General features: G+C 42.3%; 1 protein-coding gene across 1 annotated transcript; it reads left to right on the top strand.

Annotated features, from left to right (window-relative positions):
• The first annotated feature begins 1,021 nt into the window (after positions 1-1,021).
• LOC110368270 (nuclear factor 7, brain) lies at positions 1,022-2,633 on the top strand. The gene is made up of 2 exons (XM_036151637.1): positions 1,022-1,091; positions 1,188-2,633. Exon 2 carries the CDS (start codon positions 1,205-1,207, stop codon positions 2,585-2,587), a length of 1,383 nt encoding a protein of 460 aa, XP_036007530.1. The 5' UTR covers positions 1,022-1,091; positions 1,188-1,204; the 3' UTR covers positions 2,588-2,633.
• Positions 2,634-11,122: the final 8,489 nt, after the last annotated feature.

Below are 11,122 nucleotides of genomic sequence, written 5' to 3'. Positions count from 1 at the left end.
CGGACTGGTTCTGGTTGCTGTAAGCAGTCGTGGCTGAAACCCTCTGCTCGTTTAGAATAATAATAATAATAAGAAGAAGAAGAAGAAGATGTTGTGTCTGTTTTGGGTTCCACCTGCATTCTCTTACAACCTTTGACTGAACCCAGACTCTGCTGACGGCCGGTTCTGCTGGTTCTGGTGGTTCTGCTGGAGAACGCCTCCCTACATTCTGTTAAAACCTCCTCCCGGCCGGGCCGCCCCTGTACACGTTTCCGCCCGGACCTGCAGGACCGTAGAACCCCCCCAGGAGGTCCATCCCAGTCTGCTGGAAGCCCCAGACCAGGGGATTGCCTGTCGGGCCCAACCCGCCCGGCCAGAGCTGCGGGTGGGGCAAGAGGCCCCTCAGTCCTCCCAGAGGCCGCAGGGGCCCCAGTAAGGGTCCTGGGTGGAAATGCTGGCCGTGGACCTGAGGCAGGTGTGGAGTGGGCCGAAGGCCGACACCCGGCTGGGGCGGCACGCCGTACGGCCGGATCTGGGCCGGCTGCTTCTGCTGGAGGTTCTGCGCGGTCGGAGCAGGCTTCGGGTCATGATCCCGACACATCAAGACGGGGATTCTGGACTCTGGGTCGCTGCTGCTCTGTGGAGCCGCTCCTTTTTTGCGAATCTGCTTAAATTGTTCTGCTGCTTCATCTGAACTCGCCCCCCAAGGAGAAATAAATAATAATGAAGCGTATCTCTATGTAAATGTATCTAAACAGCTGCTATAATGATGATTTTACTGTCTGGACTGCAGCACAGCGTTACCAGGATCATTAAAACCGGATCAGAACCGCTCAAACACCGGCAGCTGTCTGTTTCCAGGGTCTGTTACGGAAGCAGAGGGAGCTGGAGACGGACCTGAATCCTCTCAGGAGCCGCCACGACAACAAGCAGCGTTTTGAATTTGAACAATCAGAATCAGAACTTCACCGCTTTTCGGATCATGGGTGCGCAGACGAGACTCGGGACGAAGACGAAACCACCTGGAACCAGTTTTTCATTTCTGTCATAGAGACAAACCAGCAGCTTCGTCTGAGTCCAGGAGAAAAAAGAGGAAACCTCCAACCCTGAAGGTGAGTTGGAACCAGAACATCAATCAGAGTCACTTTGAGGAACGTTAGTAGAGGAGGGAGGAGAACCATGACTGACTGGACCTTCTGTGTTTTCAGCTTCACTCAGAGACTAAATGGCTTCCAGATTAGAGGAGGATCTCTGCTGTCCGGTCTGTCAGGACGTCTTTAAGGATCCGGTTGTTCTGTCATGTAGCCACAGCTTCTGTAAGGAGTGTCTGAAGAAATGGTGGAGAGAGAAAGCAGCACAAGAGTGTCCAGTTTGTAGGAAAAGATCTTCAAGAGGTCCTCCACCCTGTAATCTGGTTCTGAAGAACCTGTGTGAGACCTTCCTACAGCAGAGAGACCAGAGAGCTTCAGAGGATCTCTGCAGTCTGCACTCTGAGAAACTCAAACTCTTCTGTCTGGACCATCAGCAGCCAGTGTGCCTCGTCTGCAGAGATTCAAAAAAACACACCAACCACAGATTCAGACCCATCGATGAAGCTGCTGAGGATCACAAGAAGAACCTTCAGGAAACTCTGGAACCTTTAAAAAAGAAACTGAAACTCAGGAAGAAAGTTCTAGAGGAGTTTGATGAGACAGCAGAACACATGAAGGTCCAGGCCCGACACACAGAGAGGCTGATTAAGGAGCAGTTTAAGAAGCTTCATCAGTTTCTAGCAGAGGAAGAGGAGGCCAGGCTGGCTGCACTGAGGGAGGAAGAGGAGCAGAAGAGTGGGATGATGAAGGAGAAGATGGAGGCTCTGAGCAGAGAGATAGCAGCTCTTTCAGACACAGTCAGAGCCACAGAGGAGGAGCTGAGAGCTGAAGACGTCTCATTCCTGCACAACTACAAGGCTGCAGTGGAAAGAGTCCAGCGCTGCCCCCTGCTGGAGGATCCACAGCTGCCCTCAGGAGCTCTGATAGACCAGGCCAAACATCTGGGCAACCTGGCCTTCAACATCTGGAGCAACATGGAGAACATGGTCTCCTACACTCCTCTCATCCTGGACCCAAACACTGCTGGTTCAGAACTCATCCTGTCTGAAGATCTGACCAGTTTGACTTTAGGAGAGAAACAGCAGCTTCCTGATAATCCAGAGAGGTTTAAATGGTGTTCTGTCCTGAGTTCTGAGGGCTTCAACTCAGGGAACCACAGCTGGGATGTTGATGTTGGAGACAGTAAAGTCTGGGAGCTTGGTGTGTTAGCAGAGTCTGTCCAGAGGAAGGGAGACATAAGGTCTGGATGGTTGGATCTAGAGTTCTATGAAGGTAAATACAAAGCACGGTCTCCTCCATCTCCTCCCAAGTTTCTCTCAGTCCAGAAGAATCTCCAGAGGATCAGAGTGAATCTGGACTGGGACAGAGGAAAGCTGTCCTTCTCTGATCTGGACACTAACTCACACATACACACCTTCAGACACACCTTCACTGACAAGATGTTTCCATGCTTCGGCACTGTGGATAAAGTAAAAATGCTACCGATGAAGATCTCAGTGAGCAAACAGCAGCTCTGATGTTCTCAGCATGAAGAATACTAAGTCCAGATGAAACCTTGATGATCTGATTGAAACTCTGTGATTTTAAACTGAATCTTGGAGCTTTTTATTTTGAATTATCTTGAATTTAAAGTTAGTTCTTGGGTTTCTTATTTTGGGTTATTAATCAGATTTATTTGTAGGCTAATAATTATTGAAATGTTTAATAAAATGTACTGGATTTTATTTAGGGGATTTAAAGGGTAGAGTCCTGAATGTAAATGCATTCCACACTTTTCAGATATTTGTTTTTACATTTTCATTTTGCTCCACTTAATAAAATCTCAGCAGATTTATTGACATTTATGTTTTTAATGCTGCAAAACATGGAAAAGTTAAGGGGGATGAACTCTTCTGCAGGACGCTAGATGTGAAGCTGAATAGTTTTTATAGTAAATGTTGAATTAATGAGAAAAAAATTTATAAATTTTATTATTAAAATGGAATGACTCTGGTGCAAAACCATGTCTCATGTAAATGAGCAAGTAGCTTTATACTTTGGAATAATAATCAATAACAAAGAAAATCTATTAGCATTTAACACTAAAAGTCCCAGAGAATTTCAGTTTTCTTGCAAGCCCCCCTCCCCTCTTACGGTTTGTGTATTTACTCTACCTTGCTAACTATCTCTATTGTAATCCAAATAACCTGTGAAGGGTCCTAGTTCCTGAGCTGAGAACAGGTCATAGCCATGCTTTTCCCACAAGGCAAGGCAGAGCCTATTCATATTGTCCATTCACCAACAGACTCATTACTGTGAATGCAGTAGGCATTCACAGTTCTTGAGATCCTGTTTCTCTTTATTACTGTAAATGCCTACTGCATTCACAGTTATTACTGTGAATGCAGTAGCCATTCAGAGTTATTGAGATCCTCTTTCGCGTTTATACTGTTTAAAGTTTGATTCGCTTCTCCTCCTACAGTTTTTGTCCGATTTTAACCATTCAACTTTTAAACTATTCAGCTTCTTCTGGAATCGATGGCTATATCTTTTTGTACTTTAAACTTTTCAACTTTTTAAAATATTCAGCTTTTTCTGCAAATTTTCAGCTTTTTTTCTCCCATAGGAAATTAATGTAATTCACAAAAATTCCGCTCATTTCAGCTGCTTTTTGACAGCTTACTGCTTCAGCCTACTTTCAGCTAGAAACGCCAATCAACTTTTAAAATGTAGTGATATCTTTCAGCTATTATGGTATATTTCAGCTTTTTCATATCTTTTACCATTTTCATATAGTACCTCCTTAAAATAATTTTGGCTTTTCAAGAAATTCAGCAAATAACGTGCGTTGCTATGGTCGTCAAGAAGGCAGTTATAGAGTGCACACTGTAGAAATTCAACAAATTCTTCTTCTCCGAACAACTTCTTCTCACTCGCTCAATTTTCAACCTATCCACATAAATTATACATCAAAACGTAGGAATTTTTGTCTGGAATCAGGAAATTTAACCCTCATTGGTGTAACATTTATAGATTTTTCGCAAATCACCTCAGAGCAACACAAACCACAAACCTCCCCCATTCATTTCCTATGAAGCGGTTTTGAAAAATGACGTCTGAAAATCCAAAACATCACACGTTTTCGCATCGTCGCTACTCCTAAACCGTTTGATGTACAGGCATGAGACTTTCACTCATGAATGTCCCAACCTTTCTGGCACTCACAAAAAATGAATTTTTTGGATAACTGTTACGGTTTTGCCGCAGGAACAATTTGTTCGGGAGTAGCGAATGTGCAAAATCCTGAAAATGCTTTAGAGCTGCATTTTTCCACATGATCCACTTTTTTACATTGTCGCTGTGCCTACACCGATTTTTGTACAAACATAAAAATTAGCAACATTGTCCTCAAAAGCCTGCTGATACTCACAGTGAAAGAATTATTTTGATATCTCTTATACTTTTTCAGCTAGAGCGATTTGTTCGGGACCGTTTTTAGAGGATTTTTGAAATTCCTTAAAAATCCCCTTTATATCATAATTTTTTACGGCTAAATTAAAATATGTCCAGCAAAAACGGATAGTTCTTCTTGTTCTCCTATCCGTTACGAAATAAACGCAGAAAAAACTACGTCTCTACCATTTACGGATCAGGAGATATGAAGCGTTGTGCGAGGCAAAGTTCTCCATTATAACCCAAAGGGACATATTCTGAGCAAAGTGTCTGCACTTTGGTAGAATGGCCCGCTGCAGGTGTGAGCGAGTTTACATGACGACGGAACTCTGCTGACCAGAGGGAGAGGCTCCATTGGGATAGAATGGCAACTTTCGACACCCACTGCAGTGGCTGTGATTAATATAGGAATCTGAAATTCGCACAGTCACTTCCTCTTAACATTTTAAAATTTTCAAGTGATTATCAGCCATGTGCCACTTTTCTGGCCCATTTTGGATTTCACATGCTTTCCTATTGGGCCTTTGCTTCCAACAGGACCTGGCATGATGCCCAGACACGACCCAATTGGCCAATACAGCACCACCCACCTGTGGGAAATGGCGCTACACACCATTTTGGTCAAATGTTGAGTTCTGGGCTCAGATGTGGTGAGGTGGAGTTGGTAAAGGAGGCCAATCTGACCCATGAACTTTGGTCACGTTTGGTGATATTAAGTATTGGCACCCCTTTTTGAGGCACTACCCAATACAGGATTTGGACCAAACTGACAGAGTACAATCAAATGGTGATACTGAACACAACCATGTTAGCGGCTAACTGTTAGCATGTTGCTAACCGGAAGTAGCTCTAGGAAGCTCGTACAAACTTCTGCTTGACAGAGGCTGTACCTCCTCTAGACAGAAAGCTCCACAATAAATTTGGGCTACATTGCATAAAGCATCTTCAAGCTATGTGTCAAACATCCAATGCTTTTCAATGGGGGACCAAAGCCCTTATCTCCCCAGAAATGCATGTCTATATATGGTGCTACAGTATAGCTCACACACAAAGTGCAGGCTTTGAATACAAGAGATTGTGGGATTGATTCCCGGTGTGGGAGACTTAGAATTTTATATTATAATCCCCACAGAGTGTATATCAAAACATGTGTGCTGATCCCATGAAGATTTTTTTTGTACCACCTGCCATTTTGAGTTACCATGGCAACGTTATAAACGACATATTTTTTCCCTATTTGAGGCACATCCCAGTACAGGATTGGGACCAAACTGACAGAGTACAATCACCCAGTGATACCAAACACAACCATGTTAGCGGCTAACGGTTAGCATGTTGCTAATCGGAAGTAGCTCTACGAAGCTTGTACAAACTTCTGCTTCACAGAGTCTGTACGTCCTTTAAAGAGAAAGCTCCACAAGAAATTTGGCCTACGTCGCATAAAGCATCTCCAAGCTATGAGGTGTCAAACATCCAATGCTTTTCAATGGTGGGTGAAACCCCTTATACTCCTTGAAATGCAGGCCCACATATGGCTACAGTATATTCAAGTTTGAAATTCTACTTCTGCTTTTGTTAAATGATTCAGTGTTTAGAATGAGTTAGGAGATGTTTGATGCCAATACCTCAGTTTTTTTCTTCTTCTAATCATTCAGCTATTGTTCTTTCATGTTCAAATTCTTCAACATTTTCAACTTCTTCAACTTCTTTAATGCTTTTCAGCAATTTTTTCTCTTCTTCCAAAAACTTCTGCATATTTTGCTCAATCATTCAGCTTACTGCATTCACAGTGCATTTTCACAGGAAATGCAAATTTTTCTAGTTACTGTGAATGCAGTAGGCATTCACAGTTCTTGAGATCCTGTTTCTCTTTATTCTTTATTCTTCTTCTTCTTCTTCTTCTTCTTAGTGTTTATTCTTCCTAATGCGTTTTTACTGTTTAAAGTTTGATTCGCTTCTCCTCCTACAATTTTTCTCCAATTTTAACCATTCAACTTTTAAACTATTCAGCTTCTTCTGGAATGGATGGCTATGTCTTTTTGTACTTTTAACTCTTCAACTTTTTAAAATATTCAGCTTTTTCTGCAAATTTTCAGCTTTTTTTGTCCCATAGGAAATTAATGTAATTCACTAAAATTCCGCTCATTTCAGCTGCTTTTTGACAGCTTACTGCTTCAGCCTACTTTCAGCTAGAAACGTCATTCAACTTTTAAAATGTAGTGATATCTTTCAGCTATTATGGTATATTTCAGCTTTTTCATATCTTTTACCATTTTCATATAGTACCTCCTTAAAATAATTTTGGCTTTTCAAGAAATTCAGCAAATAACATGCGTTGCTATGGTCGTCAAGTGGCAGTTGGTAGAGTGCGCACTCTAGAAATTCAACTAATTCTTCTACTCCAAACAACTTCTTCTCACTCGCAATTTTCAACCTATCCACATAAATTATACAGCAAAACGTAGGAATTTTTGTCTGGAATCAGGAAATTTAACCCTCATTGGTGTAGCATTTATAGATTTTTCGCAAATCACCTCAGAGCGACACAAACCAGAAACCTCCCCTATTCATTTCCTATGGAGCGGTTTTGAAAAATGACGTCTGAAAATCCAAAACATCACACGTTTTCGCGTCGTCGCTACTTCTAAACCGTTTGATGTACAGGTATGAGACTTTCACACATGAATGTCCCAACCCTTCTGGCACTCACAAAAAAGGAATTTTGTGGATAACTGTTACGGTTTTTCCGCAGGAACAATTTGTTCGGGAGTAGCGAATGTGCAAAATCCTAAAAACACTTTGGAGCTGCATTTTCCCACATCATGCACTTTTTTACATCGTCGCTGTGCCTACACCGATTTTTGTACAAACATAAAAATGAGCAACATAGTCCTCAAAACCCTGCTGATACTAAGTGAAAGAATTATTTTGATATCTCTTATACTTTTTCAGCTAGAGTGATTTGTTTTGGGACCGTTTTTAGAGGATTTTGAAATTCATTAAAAATCCCCTTTATATCATAATTTTATATATAATTTTATATATTATAATTTTATTCCCATATCCGTTAAGATATAACCGCAGAAAAAAATTACGTCTCTACCATTTACGGATCAGGAGATATGGAGCATTGTTTGACGCAAAGTTCTCCATTATAATCCAATAGGCAGACTCGGACACAAAGTGTCTGCACTTCTGTAGACTGGCCCACTGCAGGTGTGAGCGAGTTTCCATGACGACAGAACTCTGCTGACCAGAGGGACAGGCTCCATTGGGATAAAATGGCAACTTTCACCACCCACTGCAGTGGCTGTGATTAATGTAGGAATCTGAAATTCGCACAGTCACTTCCTCTTAACATTTTAAAATTTTCAAGTGATTATCAGCCATGTGCCACTTTTCTGGCCCATTTTGGATTTCACATGCTTTCCTATTGGGCCTTTGCTTCCAACAGGACCTGGCATGATGCCCAGACACGACCCAATTGGCCAATACAGCACCACCCACCTGTGGAAAATGGCGCTACTGACCATTTTGGTCAAATGTTGAGTTCTGGGCCCAGATGTGGTGAGGCTGAGTTGGTAAAGGAGGCCGATCTGACCCATTAACTTTGGTCACGTTTGGTGACATTAAGTATTGGCACCCCTTTTTGAGGCACTTCCCAGTACAGGATTTGGACCAAACTGACAGAGTACAATCACCCGGTGATACTGAACACAACCATGTTAGCGGCTAACTGTTAGCATGTTGCTAACCAGAAGTAGCTTTAGGAAGCTCGTACAAACTTCTGCTTCACAGAGTCTGTACTTCCTTTAGAGAGAAAGCTCCACAAGAAATTTGGCCTACATCGCATAAAGCATCTCCAAGCTATGAGGTGTCAAACATCCAATGCTCTTCAATGGGGGGCAAAACCCCTTATACTCCTTGAAATGCAGGCCCACATATGGCTACAGTATATTCAAGTTTGAAATTCTACTTCTGCTTTGTTAAACGATTCAGTGTTTAGAATGAGTTAGGAGATTTTTGGTGCCATTCCCTTAGTTTATTTCTTCTTCTAATCATTCAGCTATTGTTCTTTCATGTACAAATTCTTCAACATTTTCAAATTCTTCAACTTTTTCAACTTCTTCAACTTTTTCAACTTCTTCAATGCTTTTCAGCTATTTTTTCTCTTCTTCAAAGATCTTCTGCATCTTTTGCTCAATCATTCAGCTATCTGCATTCACAGTGCATTTTCGCAGGAAATGCAAATTTTTCTAGTTTATATTGTAAAGCTCACTACGTGAAAGAAAGAACAACTTAGAGAATAATTGTGTAACACTACGAGAGGAACTGTCTCGGTGTTACGAGAATCTTAGAGGTCGTGGGTGGAAAAAGAGCAGGACACTGAGAGGGAATAGCGTAGCGGTCCAGACGTTTATTTAACTTCCTTACTTCTTTTCTTTAACTCACACAGCCCCCCGTCCCGGGCTCACTTCTCGGCTACAACAACCCTAAAACCACCGAAGAAGAAAAACAACAAAACAACTTCTCTTAAAGGCATAGCACACTTCGTTAGTTATGCATCAACTGTAACACGTAACTGATCTTGTATGTCACAACATCAATTCCTAAAGGAAAAATAAATAATCTTACATACTTCCCCCTCTATAAATGAAATGTCCTCATTTCAAATGAAGTTATCCTATACATAACAAAAAAATAAATCATTACACCAAAACACAATCTGTTCAAACAATGTCATCCGCAACTCTTAGCACCTGAGCATTGCAAAACACAGGGCATAAACTCAGAATAATGCCCATCAAGAACAACTGTCAATTTTTTTTTTTTTTTTTTTTTTTTTTTTTTTTTTTTAACAGTAGTCGTTGTGGCTTCCGAACCGTCCGCCCGCACCTGGTCATAACTACACCCCCAGTAGGCGACAAGCTGGGAGATGATAGAGCAGGCTGTTGAGAGACCAGTCCAGACTGGATTTGTGGTGAAGATGGCAACGACCTAACAGTTTCTGATGCCTAAGGTGTAGCTGTTTGGTCAAAGGCCCAAGGCAATGATCCCGACAAAGCGGTATACCTCGGCAGTGTGTCCCTGTTTGGTGATAATACAGAATGAGTGACATCTACGGGTGATGTGTCAGTGGAGCCACGGTAAGGTTTTAGACGATCATAGTGAATTACTTTGGTCGCAGCCTGAGGATATTTCACATCCACCAGCTTGTAAAGGAGCCCCTTTTCATCCACAGAAACAACCTTATATGGTCCAGTCCAGTTTGGGGAAAGCTTCAGTCTTTGTGTGGCAGGATCATCTATCCATACCAGATCACCACAAGCATAAGGCCTAAACCTTGTGTCTTTGTTGTAATAATACTCTCGTTTTTGCCTTTGTTCTTCGCGATGGAGAAGAACAGTCTCAAAAGCAGCATCCATCCGTGTAGCCAGTTCTGACCCATAGTTCTGTGGGCAATCAGAAACCTTTGGCGATGAAACATGAGCAGTAGCAGGTAGTCGAGGTTCCCTACCATGAGCCAGGAAATACGGTGAATACCCTGTGCTCGAGTGAGGAGTAGAGTTAAAAGAAAGGACTACAGCAGGGAGATAATGATCCCATTCACCTCCATAGTCCTGAATGAGTCGAGCCAACTGTTCTTTTAGAGTCCGATTAAACCGTTCAACCATACCATTCCCTCTGGGGTGATATGGGGAGGTTCTTTTCTTTGTCATCTGTAGTCTCTGACAAATGGCCTGAATAATTTCAGACTCATATTGTCGTCCCTGATCTGACAACAGTTCCTCAGGAACACCATGTTCAGGAATATACCGTTCACAGAGTAACTGTGCAACGGTGGTAGCCTTTTGGTCAGACATAGCATATGCGTTTACATACTTGGTGAAATGGTCCTGTACCACAAGCACATATCTATTACCAAGAGAGGTAACCGGAAGTTCAGTAATGTCAGTACAGACCAACTGAAATGGTCTGCCCGTCTCAATAGATTGTAGAGGCGCTCTGTGTTTTGGCACAGCTTTTCAAAAAGCTTCACATGTCGTACACAGATTACAAAAGTTTTCAATGTCAGATCTCATTCCTGGCCAATAACACATTGTCAGTGCTTTCTTAAAGGTACGCTCAGCACTGTAATGACCAGAAGAAGGATTACCATGAAGAAAATGCATCGTTTCTGTAACAAGTGCAGATGGAATTAACACTTGATAAACCTCAGGTTTTCCTGGTGCACTCTGACCTTCGCGACAAAGCAAGTCGTTACATAGAAACAACTTAGGAAACTGCCACCAAAGCTTTCTCTGACCTCTACCGTTTACCTGTCTGAGGTAGGGACGTTTCTTGTTTCTTACCCAGGTATACACTTCAGAAATAACAGGATCAGAGAGTTGTGCAGTCACAATGTCCATGTTACGATCAGATAATGTCTGCTGCAATGTGGCAAACCCCATATTCACCTGTGTCCTCTCATTGTCCACACAACCCACTTGTGTTACAACATTGGACATCCCTGGATGGTCAGGGCTGGAGTATGGCAACTCGGCCAGTGACACAGATTTTTCTGTACCAACAGGAGAAAAGGGAGCACCAGGCTGTGCTGAAACAGTCACCTCAGTTGA

This window comes from Fundulus heteroclitus, chromosome 20, assembly GCF_011125445.2.
Source record: "Fundulus heteroclitus isolate FHET01 chromosome 20, MU-UCD_Fhet_4.1, whole genome shotgun sequence".
Classification (NCBI taxonomy): domain Eukaryota; kingdom Metazoa; phylum Chordata; class Actinopteri; order Cyprinodontiformes; family Fundulidae; genus Fundulus; species Fundulus heteroclitus.
The sequence above is the reverse complement of the archived record's forward strand: the minus strand, read 5'-3'. Positions and strand labels throughout refer to the sequence as shown.

What these genes read in the sequence shown, in the direction of transcription:
- LOC110368270 (XM_036151637.1), top strand. Translation starts at nt 1,205, where the DNA reads ATGGCTTCCAGATTAGAGGAGGATCTCTGCTGTCCGGTCTGTCAGGAC.